Source organism: Linepithema humile, chromosome 1 (assembly GCF_040581485.1).
Source record: "Linepithema humile isolate Giens D197 chromosome 1, Lhum_UNIL_v1.0, whole genome shotgun sequence".
NCBI lineage: Eukaryota > Metazoa > Arthropoda > Insecta > Hymenoptera > Formicidae > Linepithema > Linepithema humile.
The window spans coordinates 36,652,341-36,668,276 of NC_090128.1; the positions used below are offsets into that span (position 1 = coordinate 36,652,341).

At 33.7% G+C, this 15,936-nt stretch overlaps 2 protein-coding genes across 6 annotated transcripts in view; one reads left to right on the top strand and one right to left on the bottom strand.

Annotated features, from left to right (window-relative positions):
- The window catches only part of LOC105676688 (SNF4/AMP-activated protein kinase gamma subunit), a 53,893-nt gene extending 43,143 nt beyond the window's left edge, over nucleotides 1–10,750 (top strand). For all 5 annotated transcript variants that reach the window (XM_012374775.2, XM_012374793.2, XM_012374758.2 and 2 more), the window contains 7 exons: nucleotides 4,873–5,010; nucleotides 5,833–5,985; nucleotides 6,115–6,293; nucleotides 6,376–6,579; nucleotides 6,664–6,810; nucleotides 6,908–7,001; nucleotides 7,629–10,750. In XM_012374775.2, coding sequence (XP_012230198.2) covers nucleotides 4,873–5,010; nucleotides 5,833–5,985; nucleotides 6,115–6,293; nucleotides 6,376–6,579; nucleotides 6,664–6,810; nucleotides 6,908–7,001; nucleotides 7,629–7,951 — 1,238 coding nt within the window. In that variant the 3' untranslated portion in view covers nucleotides 7,952–10,750. The remainder of the gene's footprint in view (nucleotides 1–4,872; nucleotides 5,011–5,832; nucleotides 5,986–6,114; nucleotides 6,294–6,375; nucleotides 6,580–6,663; nucleotides 6,811–6,907; nucleotides 7,002–7,628) is intronic.
- Nucleotides 10,751–11,583: 833 nt separating this feature from the next.
- LOC137000268 (WD repeat-containing protein 74-like) lies at nucleotides 11,584–13,503 on the bottom strand. The gene is made up of 7 exons (XM_067356401.1): nucleotides 13,305–13,503; nucleotides 13,040–13,187; nucleotides 12,850–12,945; nucleotides 12,457–12,760; nucleotides 12,264–12,361; nucleotides 11,812–12,013; nucleotides 11,584–11,723 (listed from the first exon to the last, which is right to left on the bottom strand). The coding sequence occupies exons 1-7, from the start codon at nucleotides 13,357–13,359 to the stop codon at nucleotides 11,667–11,669; spliced, it is 960 nt and encodes a 319-aa protein (XP_067212502.1). The 5' UTR covers nucleotides 13,360–13,503; the 3' UTR covers nucleotides 11,584–11,666.
- Nucleotides 13,504–15,936: the final 2,433 nt, after the last annotated feature.

Below are 15,936 nucleotides of genomic sequence, written 5' to 3' on the forward strand. Positions count from 1 at the left end.
CAACAATTTCTTCAAATTTGCTTCCTCACAATCGACCTTCCGGGAATTACTTTTGCTCAAGAGGGAATGTATTTTTCGTGTAAAGCACGATTCTACAATTCTACTGTGTAATCTCGTTGCATAAGTAAAAAGCTTTACTCGAATAAAGGAGTTGCTCGTAACAGCAAGACAAATAAATTTATTTCGTTGATTCTTTTAAAAGAACGACAACATAGTCTCACATGTGCCAATATATTTACAGTAATTCGTATTACATTTCATCTTGGAAGGTTGAAATAAATGGAATATTAGATAAATGGATGATGCAACGTGTGTGTGTGTGTGTGTGTATGTATTAAGAAAGAAAATTCCCCCACTGCGTGTTGCGGATTTAATCTCTTTTAATTATCAAACAGTCTACAAATGTATGAAAATTCTGAGAATTTAATTTGACGATGCAAGAAGCTTTTATATGAACGCATTCGTAGAATGGGAACGCCTATTTTGTCGTTTCAGGTTCTTTTTCCTTATTTTAATTAGAATTTTGAAAACAAAAGATTGAATTATTTGAAAATTGTTAAATGCATGAAACTTTTGAGCGATAGTACATACTTTTCGTGTAATAGTTTATTGATAATTTTTTAAATTGACATTAATTTTTTCAAAGTATTTGCGTGTCAATAGAGTGGCGATACGTGCGATACGCGTTCAAACAGTAGCGAGAAACCTGGGATCTCCACGCGTCCCCCACGTACAGCTTTCCCCTTGAAATCGTGGTACTAGGTCTTCCGACTCTGTGTCCTGGCGGGTGTATGGTGGCGATCGATGAGTTCCCGGGAGGCCAGCTGGCACTAAGAGCGAGAGGGAGGGACTCGCGATACAGCTTCACCCTCGTACAGCGTTCTACGTCGCGCTCACACGTTCTATCTGGGTCTAGGTCATAGGGCAAATTGTTAACTCCGATAAGTTGTTACATGGTGGGGCTCGTGTCGATCCTTTTACAACGTTGAAATTACATCTTGTTAATTCGTAATTTTATCCACGTAAACCACTTGAATATGAAAACTTTTATTGCACTTTTCGGCGATTCTTAAAATATTATCATCAATTGTGACGGCGAAAGTGGGTTAACAATAGTCATATTTTTTTTTCTTTTGAGGTATTTTGTTTGTATGTATTAAAAAATATTTCTTTTCATTATGTGACAGAATATTTTCAAAAATATTTACTTTTATAATGTAAATCTTTTCCGTGATTGTAAATTTTACGATTAGCTTGAAAATATGTTTTTTTTGGTGATACTTGATTTAGGCTGTTTTCAAAATTAATGATAAATCTTAAAAATGACTTGAAACAAAAAATATTAAATTTTAGTCGAAAATTAATATCTATTTATACTTTATAATTATAATTATGTTTAATTCAATTTTTACCAATATTTTAGTTTTCATCTTCTTTTTTTTCGATAAGAGGATTTCCAATTTCTAAAATCTTGAGAACTTTAAATTGCTCGTAATATCATTTTATATTATTATAGAAACTTTTGCCTGAACCGCTATTTTGATGACATAATGGAAGAATAAGTATTTTCTTTTTCATAAAAGAGAAGTTTATCAGAAGAAAGGTGACTTAGATCGCTATAAAAATAAATATAAACTGAATTTTGTTTAACGACACAATTACTCCAATGCTATTAAACGATTTAATTTTCAACTATTTAACGTAGATCGACGTAATATAAAATAAGTGATAAATTCAATTTTTCAAGATTCTTGACTTGCTATTAGTCCACTTGTATAATTATTAGCACAATTTTGACTGGAATTTAAATGTTCACTTTTAAATTTCAAAAGAACGACGAGGAAATAAAGTCCGAAAGAACGGCATAATGCATTAGTTTGATAAGATAAGATAAAAAGCATTCGTGGCCAAGGATAAAGTAGTTAGATCGCGGATTCGGCGGACGTAACCTCTCTCTCTCGACTAGTATAGCTTCAACTTGTCGAGGTAGTGAGTATCGCTTTCGCCTGGACGTATCCTTCTCATATCGTAGCCTTTAATTAAAAACAAACATCCCGACGTGCGAAGGCTTTAAGGAAGCGTTGTAAAACTTGGCGCGCGCGCGCGTGCTCGGCTCTTTTCCTTTTGGCAAAACACATCAGGTCCGGTTATTCTTGGCACGATGGTCGACGAGGAAGCTAGCGAAGGAGCAAACGAGAAGGAGATAGATAGAATGAGACGTTGGACTCGAATCGAGTAAGACAGTCGTTGCGTACACCAGCGACGAGACTGACGGACTCTCGGGATATCTCGTTAGGGCCAAGAAAAATGGAGATTTGACGTCGGAATCCACGAAAAACGAGATTGCAGTGATAACAGGATTCTAGTGGCAAAGAGACAAGAGTCGCGAGCAGTTAATTAATAAATTAAACGCTCGGCTGTTTCAGTTGACATCAACATTGTACTAGTTCTAAGCGAACCGCAGCAAGCTTGAATAATTCAAGTAGCGTATTGTCTGCGAACAAAAAGCTACCGTCAAAGAAATACTGCGAGTCTGCCGAAGTGAAAAGTACAGGAATCATACGAGTACTCGAAGCGAGGATTCGTTAATTGTCAAACGATTAATCAGCGCCAGACGCACAACGATGTTAAATAATGCTGGCCTTGCATTACTATTCGAATTCCGAAAGTGTCCGCACCGCTTTAAGGCAAGTCGCGGCTGCCTGGTGGTGCCAGGACGATGATCCCGTGTACTCGAAGGACCTCATCAAGGAGTTTGAGATGGAGAATCCGCCACTCGAGGACGAGCTCGCTTGGACGCTTTCCAAAGGTACCGCAATACGACGATTGCTACGCGGCCATGTCGAGTCTTGTCAAGAATATTAATTTTATAAGGTTTACTCGATAAAATTTTACGTCGTGCTTTCATCCTGTCGATATATTGATTCGGTTAACATCGCTCGACTAATCAAGATAACTTTATCAAACTGTACATAGCGAACCGTGGCATACAATAATTATAAAATAAAGCGACACAATGAATATAACTGATACATGTTTGACATGAGATACATCGTTATGAAAACTTTTTACACATGCATTATCGCTAAAAAGTTTGGGCCACTCATTCATCATTTTTCAATCAAACCAGATACAATTTAATTGAAAGTACCTTGCGAGCTGACACACATAGAATGTTTATTCTTGTTTATTCTTGAATGACGCTGTCGGATAATCGAACGTTCGCTTGAATAATGTTCAAACAATGGACATTTCACTGTATTATTTTGCTTCTATGGATTGACGATTCAATTTGCTCGCGGTAAACATTTAATTTCAGGGATAGTTGCAGTGCAGTGAAATTTTCTGAAAATATAAACTAGGTGTAAAATAGGTTTTCTTCTTCTAAACTCGTCGTCGTGGTAATGTAATCTGTCTGCGCTATAATATTCACGTAGTGAAAGCTGTCGAGCGGTTAGTGCGCTTCAACACAAATGCGTTTTTGTGTGCAAGTGCATCGACGCACACGCACGTACGCGAATCGATGTGCAATTCGCTTCGTCCGCCGCCAGCTATCCGTGACTTCGCCGCGTTCTCCTTCGCCACCAACCAGTCGTTTCTAGTCGTTTCGTAGTCGTGCCGTGGTCGTGTTCCAGTGGTCTTTCTAACGGTTAAATCTCACTCCGTGGGATCCCATCAGTTCTAACATCTATGCCTCGAGAGTCAGCCAAGTCATCTTGGAGTCATTACTGAGTGTTTTTTGTAAAAATGTATATAAATAATGTAAAATTGCTTTGTTAAAGGAGTGATTATTCATATTTATTATTTTTCTTTATTACATCGTCTTTTAATCATACGTGAAAGAAGTTCCCGTCCGACAATGGAAATGTGCTTGATATTAAAACCCATTTCTCTACGTAAGATTGCATTTCAAATTCTAGTATGGAGCCAAACGCTCCATATTGATGTGTTAATTGATATTATTTTTGCAGTTTCGGATTTTTTTATATTTAAAAAACGATACAATAATAATAATAATTCTTGTATAAATTTGAATACATTTATTTTATCGCCATTTTGCACGTAAATAAATTCTCAGAAATTCATAATCACGTGAATACCTTTTTTTATCACGTAACTAATGCATATATGGTACGATAATTCCGCGACTTGTTCTGATGCAATTTTCTATTATCTTCCTCCATTACTCATCGACTCTGACGAAACTCGAAAATAACTAACTCTGATCCGCCGCTTATAAAATATCGCGACTTTCTGCATTAATCGTGTGTATTTTAGAATATATTAATGTCCGGTCACCGACAACATTTCCCAATATTATTACTCTCCGGATGTATATTCGAGCTTCCGAGATGCTTATAATCGCAATTTATCGATCATTCAATCAAGTTCCATTACTGCGTTGTGTAATATCGTTAACTCGTGGGAACTCGTCGAAATTGGGTCATTGAGATCCATGTTATAGGAAGATGCGTATTAACATGCTTATTATTTAATATTAGTATTTGTTTTAAGTGCAAATTAATTTTGCTAAAAAATAATAAAATTACTTTTCCAATTTCGATCAAAATCGTAAAATGATAAACAGGATGACTTTGCTTGCTCAAATCCGCTTAGAGAAAAAAAGAGTGTAAGATTTGTGACATTTGTGATAGTGACAGACAATTTGCGTGTTACTCCATAATCAATTAAACATTTAACACATCAGAGGATTAGTGTATATACGAATGTCGAAACAATGTAAATTATGTGCGTTTGATGTAAAAATCTACGGTGTGAATTCTAATGAACACATGAGATTTTCGCATGCCTCAAAGATGCTTCGTCGAAATCAGAAAGCACTTCTCTACTGTCAACTGTTTGGGCTTTCAGAGGAGGATGAGTCGCAGATTTTCGTTAAGTTCTTCAAGTTTCACAAATGCTACGACCTAATACCGACCAGCGCCAAGCTAGTCGTCTTCGACACCCATTTACTTGTTAAAAAGGCCTTCTTCGCTCTCGTCTATAATGGTGAGTTGATCTACATCTGATTTTGAGAGATGTGTACGATGAAAAAGTAAAGAGTTATTGGATTGTGTAATAAGTATAATTTGGAATTTTTTAAAATAAATCTGTCTACTTTTTTGTCGGGCAACGCACAGTTTGATAAACATTAAATATTCGTTTGTCCAAGTATTGCGATTTTTTTTCACGTAAAAGCGTGATGCATAAAAAAAACAATAACGCCATTATTAGAAAATACGAAATTACTTATTGCATAATCCAATATTTTGAAAAAGGAGAAACTTTATTGTTTTCTTACAAGAAAATATTGTTTCAGTCGCTTTTCTACTTTTACAGCTTCAATGCAGCTTAATCCGCCGTTTTACAAGTCTTTGAATTTCATTCCGGAAGACAAATTTTGGTTTTGTATGCAGTTCTTATATCATTTACACAATGATATTTTTATCTGAAGAAATATTAAGTCGAGCATTATCTCGAAGCAGAAATATTTAAAGACTTTGAGCTTTAGATTCCATATCTTTTAATTTGTTAAAAAAAAAACGATAAGGAGTTTTTTCAGATGAGAATATCATTTAAGCGGTACAAGAATTGCCGCTCATGAAACCAAAATATTTCTTTGAGGGCGGAATTGAAAAGTTTGTAAAGCGATGAATCAAGCGAGCTGCAGTTAAAGTCAAAGGAGAGATTATGTAAAACGAAAAAAAAAAAAAAAAATTAAATTCTTGTAAGCACTATAATTTTTCATCTTTTCAAATGTGTTTTTATTTTTTGATTTTATTGTAATTCTATTAACAGCAATGTTTATTCATACCGCTTACATATGTTTAGGGGTGAGAGCCGCGCCATTATGGGACAGTTCTCGGCAACAATTCGTCGGCATGTTAACTATAACGGATTTCATAAAGATACTTCAGATGTATTACACCAGTCCGTCAGTGACAATGGATGAATTGGAAGAGCATGAATTAGACACGTGGAGAAGTAAGTTGCTTTCGGCTCATTTATCTTATTTGGATTGTAAAATAATCATACTACGATATAACAATAAAAGCTTTATATTTAGAACAATATCGAGAAACTATATTAATTCAGAGAATTGATCGGTTTCAGAAGTCTTGAAGGATCAAGTTCAGCCTCTCGTGAGCATCGGGCCAGACGCGTCGCTGTACGAAGCTATCAAGACCTTGATACAAAACAGAATCCACCGATTGCCTGTGATAGATCCTGATACTGGAAATGTCCTTTACATCTTGACACACAAACGACTACTTAGGTTTCTTTTCCTATACGTGAGTATCGCGTTGTTTCTTCTTTTGCGAACCTTGTGGCATTCCTTTGCCACGCGAATCTACTTTAATACTTCAATTACAGATCCACGAATTACCGAAACCATCTTTCACCAATAAAACGTTGCGAGAGTTGAGGATAGGCACTTTCGAGAATATCGAAACGGCCACGGAAGAAACTAGCATAATTTTAGCGCTGAAGAAATTTGTGGAGAGGAGAGTTTCGGCATTACCGATTGTCGACTCCGAGGGAAAATTAGTGAACATTTATTCAAAGTTTGACGTTATTGTAAGACATATTCTTTCTACATCATTCGTAAGAGGTTAAGTGAAACACATTTGCACACTTCACTTAAATGTGTCACTTTTGCAGAACTTAGCTGCGGAAAAAACGTACAATAACTTGGATGTTTCACTGCGTGAAGCAAACGAGCATCGCAATGAATGGTTCGAAGGCGTACAGAGTTGCAAATTAGACGAAACATTGTTCACTGTAATGGAAAGGATTGTCAGAGCGGAGGTACGAAAGTGTTTCTTCAAATCGAGCATAATTTTTCTTCTCGATGAAATGCTAGAATTAAAAGACAAGATTTATCTTTTTCTTCCGCGTATTTCAGGTTCATAGGCTAGTAGTGATTGATGATGATGATAAGGTGATCGGAATAATATCCCTCTCTGATCTGCTCTTCTACCTCGTTCTTAGGCCTTGTGGTGAGTCTAATATTTTTTAACATTTTTCATAAAGCAAATATCAAGTTATAACTGTTTATGATGATAATAATTATTGGGTTGTGTAATAAATAATTTTCCAGTAGATGGTGTTATTATTTTTTTACGTAGCACGCTTAAAAAAATCATGATACGGGCAAAATTTGACAAAGAAATATTTAATTTACGCGTTAATCAAACTATACTTTACCCGGAAAAAAAGTAAATTTATTTAAAAAATTCGAAATTACTTGTACAATGCAATATACTCTATTCGCACAATAATCTTCAAAGAATATTATATTAGGAAATTTTGTTCTCTATTTTTTTATATCACGATTTACCATATAAATAATATATATAATATTTTAATTAATTTTTTTCCCGGTATTGAAAGTAACTAAACTAAAATAGATGTGTAAATTTACAACAAAGTATTTACATTGACCTTTAATAAATTAAACATTGGACTTAATTTTCTGCACTTTCGTGCCAACTTGTGTTAACTTGAAAAATATTACCTATATTGAATATCAAACAAATATATTTAAGAGTTAATTTTTGCTTCAACATTCGAGAGAACCAAATTTCTTGTCTTGTGGATTGATATTTACTGCACGTTGATTTTAGGTGAGGATGGCAATAGCAATAAAGGTAGTTCTATATCGTTGCGTGCACAAGATTCTCTCCTATTGAAGGCTCCCAGCTCCACACAGTCGGAAACGTCGCTCGCCGACGGTGAAGTCGAGCAGGACGCTGCGGAGACAACGGCGACATCGACGACGGAACACAATCAGTCCGAGGAAGCGCCCGCGACACCTAGTCCACCGCTAACCCCGGTTACGTCGGAGGTCTCGGATCCTCAGTCGACAACGTTAGTGAATCAAACTCAGGAAACAACGTGGCGGGACGTGATAAACATTTGTGTTACGGGTGTCTCGGGTGGGGAATGAGACGCTGACGTTTTCACGTGCCGCCACGCACGTTAGTTCCCAAACTGAATTGGCGCTGCTTCAACCGCAGCGGCGGATAAAATCACATAACGACTGCGTATATTCGTACATCTTTTCTTATTGCTCGCGCTTTTCCCCGCGAGTACAGTTGATCGGTGATTTCGCGCCGCAACAAGACATACCCGTGCAAGTATCCGTTGAAAACAATTGGACGCGACGTAATAGTTAACGGAAGGATTTGCTGGACGCGATGATGATAGAATGAAAACACGATGCTCTGTATAGTGTATAAAATCACTTAAGCTTAATTTTTTATGGTACAAATGCTACACAGACATGCTACACATTTAGACGTTCGAGCTTTTTGCCAGGGACGATAAAGTAGCTGCGCCATGATTTGCTCAGAGTATGATTCTCCCCGCCCTTCTACAATCGAGCACTGGGAAGATAAAGCGTTTCGAAAGAACAAATTTTCGAGGTACAGCAAATCTTGGAGATTAAATCAACCCAACACGTAATCGTGATTGCATTCTTTATACAGATTGTGTTTTGTTCACTTTTTTGAAAGAGAGACTAGATATTCATTTCGATCTAAGTACGATGTGTTAAGATTGAAAAGACATCAGAGCTATCGAAAAGAGTATTCCACAATCGATAAAGACGGACCTGTCCTTGTACATTCGAGTTCTCGGGGAGTGCTCCGTGTTTTTTTTTATCGTAATATCTGTTGCCGATTTAAATAAATGTCTCTTTGACATCTTATATACTCATTTGTAAAAATCCCTTTTTTTCTTTTATTAATTTCCATATAGAAATATGTAAAGTCTATTTTAGACGATGAAAAATTTATGACAAAATTCAAGATGGAAATGTATTTATCTTTTTATGCGTTATATAATACAAAGAAAATACTTAAAGAATCAGAGTACATGTAAAAGATACTTTTTACCGCTATCCTTTTTCTATGTATGTATTCTGAGTCTTTAAATGTTTTGCTATACGCCGCGTAAAAATATAAGTAAATTTGTAATTTGAATTTCGTCGCGGTTTATAGATTGTCTAAAATGGACTTGATCATTGATTATTGATCTTGCATAACAAATAGATCATTGTATACATACTCATGTATACATGCACTTTTAAATAGACATGGTGCTTTTAAGTTTACAGATATAATTTTCGATTATGCAGTCATTCAGTATATATAATCAGTATATCAATCTGGAATGTTAATACATTGCTAAAGCAGATATAAATCAATTCGAGTTGACTTTTAAAAGTCCTTTTTGATATTTTATTTTCGATGTATCATCAAAGCCGATAGAGAAATGTCAAGAAATAGATCGATTGCTTTACAAATATTGCAATGTTTGAATTTTAGGTTAAAATTATTACATCATTGAACTATAGAACGAATGTAATAGAAAATTTTTATATTTTTCGAATATTGGAAATCAGTTATAACAGGATTGACGTTATTAATTATTATACTTTCGTTAAGTGTTTACAAAAAAAAAAAAAAAGATATGATTGGATTGTGCATATTTAATAGCAGAAAATTCTTATGTGATATTTATGTCTATAAATAACAATTTAAAACTGAAAAGATCGAAGTATGTAAGAATACTCGAATTTTATTGTGATATTTGACCAAACTCTATATATTATATAATCATTGCTGACACGATACGACTGATATATCATTCAAAATACTGAGAAATAAGCTTTTGTAATTATATCGAACAATCTTAATTAAGAGTACTGATGATTTATCGAAAAGATGCATTCTCCAACCGATTTATCAATTACTTTGTTTATTAACGCGATATATGACATTAATCTTAATCTTTATTAACAAATGTCGAATTATTCTCTCTATAAGCAAAAGTAGCAAACAAAGCCCTGTATAAATCCAATTGTAATTATTACTCATGTCATATCATGAGGAAAATGTAAATCATATTATTGCAAAGAAATTTTGCTGAAATTTGTATGGAATCACATTTTATACGTGACGAAAAAAAAGGATTCTTTAATGAATTGAGAGAAGCATTCCTGTAGAGAATTGATTCATCGAGCAACATTTTATTGAAACGGTTCTTGATTTGATGCAACCAAGCGGAAGACGAGTATCGCCCGGAAAGGTTTTATTTGGAATTACACGAGTTGTCTTTCTATTAGGATACGTGAGACGCAAATCTTTAACTCTTTTTTTTCACGTAGAAATGCGGGTAATGGTAGTTACTCGATTTTGAAGGGGATAGTGCCTGTAAATGTAGTAAATGTATTCCTAGACATGTTTACATTGGAATACGCGTATAAATATTCTATTTGAGATGTAAGAGAGCGGAATAAAACAAAGCTAAAAAAAATACACTAGTATTAATTACGAGAGGCGTAGTGCGGACAAAGATTTTTGTACAGCTGAGAAGCAATGTTTAATGTGCTGTAGTCGCAAGCGTTGTTTCTTTTTTTAGTACAAAATGCGTGCGATCCTGCGGATCGCCACGTGTTCACCTTCTTCTACTTAAAGATATACTAAAGATTATACGCTGAAAGCTACGCAGCGTATATACTTGGCTTCGACACAACTTGTTACTTGTTGAGAGCACAGTAGACAAATTGTCAGAGAAAATATTTAGCTCCTCTTCATTCTACATAATATTAGAGAAATGAGTCAAAAAGAAATAAGCGATTGAACTCTGTGCGCGCTACATCTAAGAACCAAAATACGAACTATCGATGAGGTATTATTGATAAATAAACTGTAAAATATAAATAATCAATCTAATACTTATATATCACGCATAATCACTGGAAACCAATATTGATACATTGCTCCTGTTCCTTTACCGACCTTTATTGTCTTCTCGTAAGTTTAAACAAGATAACTTTTGCGTGCCGACAAAACACGCTATAGAAATATTTTATTTTATTTTTGTATTTAAAATTTCTTTATGGTAGACACTTGGATGTTGGAATTTTCCTCTCGAGTCGTAAAAACATTAATTTATGGAATAAATCATTTTGTTCATTCATGGAATAAATCACATCTGGTCGCAAGAATGGATCTTCTACGTAAGTATAGCAGAAGTAATGCATTTTAAATAAAGTATGCGTAATTTTTTATAATATCGAGAGAAAATACTAATCTAGTATAATCTTACTGTTATAAAGTCTAACCTAATCTAATATTAAATACAAATATAAAAAAATTTAATTTATAGGGAACTAAAATCAATTTACAATATACATTCGTAAATGTAGATTAACGGCGGCAAGAGACAATTGAGAATCATAATAGTAGGAACTTTACTGTTAAGTAATTTACTTGAATAGTAATAAAAAGAAATTAATTTTGACATTTCTAGGATGTTATTCGACGATATATTATGCAAATTTTGAATGTCCGGAATCATATTCTGAATTTATAGTATCAGCCTTTGCTCACCCTTATCTTGTTAGAGTGATAAAATAATCAAATTTTCTCTTTCTCCCCTCTTCCCCCTCTTTCTCTCTCTTCCCCCTCATTCTCTTTCTCTCTCTCTCTCTCTCTCTCTCTCTCTCTCTCTCTCAACTACACATTGTAAGACATTTATAATTTTAAACTTTATATAGAAAAATTCAAAAAATTGTTTATTTTTAATGCATTTTGAAATACTTTATTTCAAAAAAATAAAAATTACATTAACGTTTTTTCGTTATTAAAGTTATTTTAAAAAGAAAAATCTGATTTCATTACTATACACGTTAAGTTCGATGTTAAATAAATCTGTAATATAAAATAAAATATAGATTAATATCCAAATTTATGTCCAAATACTTTGTTATACTTTAGGAAACGAGAAAGCAGAAATTACCTGTTTCAAAAGTGCTTTTGTGTCCATATGATGTATCCGTAAATGTCTATCAAGGCTAACGCTTGCAATGTATGGATTACTCGTACTACAAGTTATCCCAGTTACAGCACCAGTGAATCCTTTATAAGTTTTTAATAAGAAACCACATTTTCTTAAATCAACAAGATTCATAGTACCTATAGTCGATCCCACTATGATATGTCTATAATACACATAAATACAATTATTTGACACAATATTATAAAAGAAATAGAAATATATATTGGGTAATTTTTGCGTTTTCAAAGTTGTCTTAAATTTAAAATATATTGTGTTCTTTAATAGATCAACTAGTGAAACAATGGGAAGAGATTATTGGAAAAAATTGAAATTTCTTCTGTTCACATTTCTGTAATAAAGCTTGTAGAAAAGTACGCAAAGATTTATGAAATTATGTAATATGTAAATCTTACTTGTCTTTGGATGTGACACTTAAACAGCTCCAAGATTTATCTTGAATCTGCATATTTATTACAGGACGTCTTTGTGCACGTGAATCGTACAGGCGTATCTTGATGAAATTATTAACACATTAATAATGAATAATTTATACAATTATAGATAACAGATATGAGACTAGTTTTATAAAAAGTTTGTACTCCTTACATATCCATATTTGCTGACTGTTGCTATCGTTTGAGTTCCTGGTAAAAGATTCAAGTCCGTTATACAAATGGGTAATCTTAACTGCAGTGCATCATGTGGAAGATCTTTCTCGGTGAATATTAAACTCTGCTTTTCTAGGTCAAATACTTTTAGTCTATTTTCCAATCCTCCAGTTATTATGTTCTTTCCCGTATGTGAGTAACGCATCTTTTCCAAATTGTTTCCAGCATTTATTATTGGCACTTCTATTTTGTCAGAAGTCCATAAGCTCACTTCTCCAGATTCGACAGCAGTTAAAATTGATCTAACAAAATCATATACTGTATTATTATTATTAAATATCAGTGAGCATTAACATGTAAAACATTCTATTTTATTTTTAATTTACTTTACCCTTCACATCGTGATAATCCTTTGATGCTGCCTTTACCTACATCACAAGGAAAGGACCTTGTAAACACAAGGTGGTTAGAATCATACACTTTTACTCTGCAAAGAATCAATGACGACGAAATTTTATCTCACAGAGAAATAAAAGTAAAGAGGATTCTTTTTGCTACAAAAATAATTTATTATAAATCACCTTCTGTTTTCTTTTAAACCACATGCGATTAAAATATCCTCTTCCTTGTCATTGCCCCATTCAATAATAGTCACCTGATCGTTTTTTGTGATAGAAGCCAAGTCCTGTATATTTTTAACTATTTGTCCCTTCTTTCCGACTTGTATTCCTACAAATTATATTTTTTGTACAGATAAACAGAAATATTTTGATAGATCAACAATTTATTTAGATATTTCTTAATATAGGTTATATATATAACCTATAATGTTTAAGGTAAAATTACCTTTAAAAATCCCCGATGTGCCACCCACAAAAATATCAAAATTACTTTTATTCATTATAAATGCAACACGTTACAAATATAATAGATTAAATTGACGCAAATCACAGGTATTTAAAAAAATTTCGAAATAAACGCACATATCTACAAGCATGGATCAGTGCAAATATGATCAATGCGCAGTCAGTGCTCTCAGACGTGCTCGGATGGACGCGCATGCGCAGCCTAATGCTGTCTCACTGAAGTATAATATCGAGTGAAAGAAGGTTTATACGACTCCCTCCAAAAGCTGCTCCCAAAAATATATGTAAAAGTTTCAAAAAATTAATAGGTGTTTTCTATTTACATGATAAATTAAAATTTCTTATTGTTCGTTTTTTAACAGCTCTTTTTTTCTTATTATCTCCATATTGCATTAATATCACTAATATTGCACTACTATTTTGGTATTATAATATCACCTTTACTTATTCATATATCAGCCTCCTGTCCTGTGCAAGTAGCTTATTGTCCGGCTCTTCAATCTGGCAGCATTGGTGCAACCTGTGTGAAGTCCGTCATTTAAACTGGAGCCTGCCAAAAGTACACCAGTGCGCACGCCACTGTTTTTACGCTCGTTAGGTCGCGGATGCGCGCCTATCCGGGCAAATCCATTGAGTAAAAAGAAACAGGAGGAAGCATATACTAGCCAGGACTAGGTAAATCCGCGGACGGATGTACGTCATGGCAGCCATCTTGAGCGACCACTTTTTGAAAGTGAGAGGGAATGCTCGAGCATAGCGGCAAGCGGCATACCGTACACCGTACGCATTAATATGCAGTGTATAGTCTTTTATGCAACTGTGTATGGAAATAAACAATCAAAATGGTATACTGTAGAGCTTGTGGCATAACAGCAGCAGCTCGAAATCATGGAATAACGTTTCATCGGTTAGTATTATCAACAATAATGAGATTTTTATTTTGGAGATTATAATCATATGTATAATATTGTGAAATTGTAGATTCACAATAATTACTAAATAATTTTCACTCACAAACAGGTTTCCGAAAAATCCGGATCAAAGAAATGCATGGATAAATTTTTGTAAGGATGAAGGATTTAATATAAATTTAGATTTTAGATTTTAACATTGCTCTTATGGAAATATTGCACGAGTGCAATCCCAATGAAAAACGCCATTAAAATTTGGTATTATTGTTGCATATTATAGTTATTTTCTTTTAATTGTACATTATTTCCTAATTAAACATAACAAGTCATTCAATATTGGCGCCCTTGAGCGGCCATCTTGAGCGACCACTTTATATAGTCACTTCCGTCCGCACTTTTAAGACCAAACGCTCCCTCCTGTTTCTTTTTACTCAATGGGCAAATCTGAGAGCACTGTGCGCAATGTCGCGCAGTGTTAAGGTACCTTTTCATGCATCGCTCATCGCTCGTTTTCAGCGATGAAAAAATCACGTTACTATTGACGTTATTGAATATGAAAATAACTTCCAGCGATTTAGTAGGACGACAAATTCCATTACATATTCAACAGTATATACAGTTTATATAAAATAAAATGTCACAACGAAAGGTATAAATGGATGATGGAATGTACAAAAATTATTTATGAAACTAATATGAAGGAAAAGAGAAAAAGATTATTAGTATTGTCGACAGTTCTTTATTTGCAAAAAAAACAGAAAAAACATTACAAAAGAAAATGTTTTTGGGTAAATCCATTATTTCAAATAAGAGATAAATATGGATTTCATAATGATTCTCTGTACTGGACCTCTAATCCCAGAGAGAAACACAAGATCGGATATACGTCTATTAGATGTCGGAGCCATCTAGTCTAAAATAATGTCTAGAAATATCTAAATTAGATGCATGTAATTTTGTGTCATTTATTTCCTTATACAAAATTAAAACTTAATATTTACACAATAGCGATGTATTGTTTATCAAACACTGTTTAGATTACAAATTATCTTTCGACATCTAATAGATGTCTAATAGACTTCTAACAATAAGTAAATATATTAATGCAATATAGGCTTAGTTTACACCGATTGTTTAGTACACGTATCAAATACTAAATCAGCTTCTTTGATTGGTGTAGATTTTACACTAAACGATTTATACCTATCGAAGAAGCAGATTTAGTATTTGATACGCGTACTAAACAATCGGTGTAAACTAAGTCATAAGGCGGGAGCACAGACTTTTGCATAAAGCATAACGCATAAGCATAAGGAAATTGATTGGTCCGTTTCCTTATGCATTTGCTTATGCTTATATATAGACCAATATATATATAATATATATATATATATAATATATATATAATATATATATATAATATATAGATCAATTTCCTTATGCTTATGCGTTATGCTTTATGCAAAAGTCTGTGCTCCCGCCTATAGCCTCATCAGGATAAAAACACAAAAATTTTGTGGTTAAAAAAATAATCTCATAAAATGTATTTTTGGTCTAATATTAATATTTACTTTGTATTTGCGCGAATCAATTTCTGTCTGTCATGATTTTGGAGATTATAAAATTAATAATGATGTCTACATATATGATCGATAGCTATACCTGCAAAAAGAAAGAGATAGCATTATGTCTGTCCTCTTT

Coding starts and splice junctions, on each gene's coding strand:
- LOC137000268 (XM_067356401.1), bottom strand. CDS start 13,359: ATGAATAAAAGTAATTTTGATATTTTTGTGGGTGGCACATCGGGGATT. Junction 12,014..12,263: donor AGTGTCACATCCAAAGACAA/GTAAGATTTACA, acceptor TGTGTATTATAG/ACATATCATAGTGGGATCGA. Junction 11,724..11,811: donor CAAAAGCACTTTTGAAACAG/GTAATTTCTGCT, acceptor TTTATATTACAG/ATTTATTTAACATCGAACTT.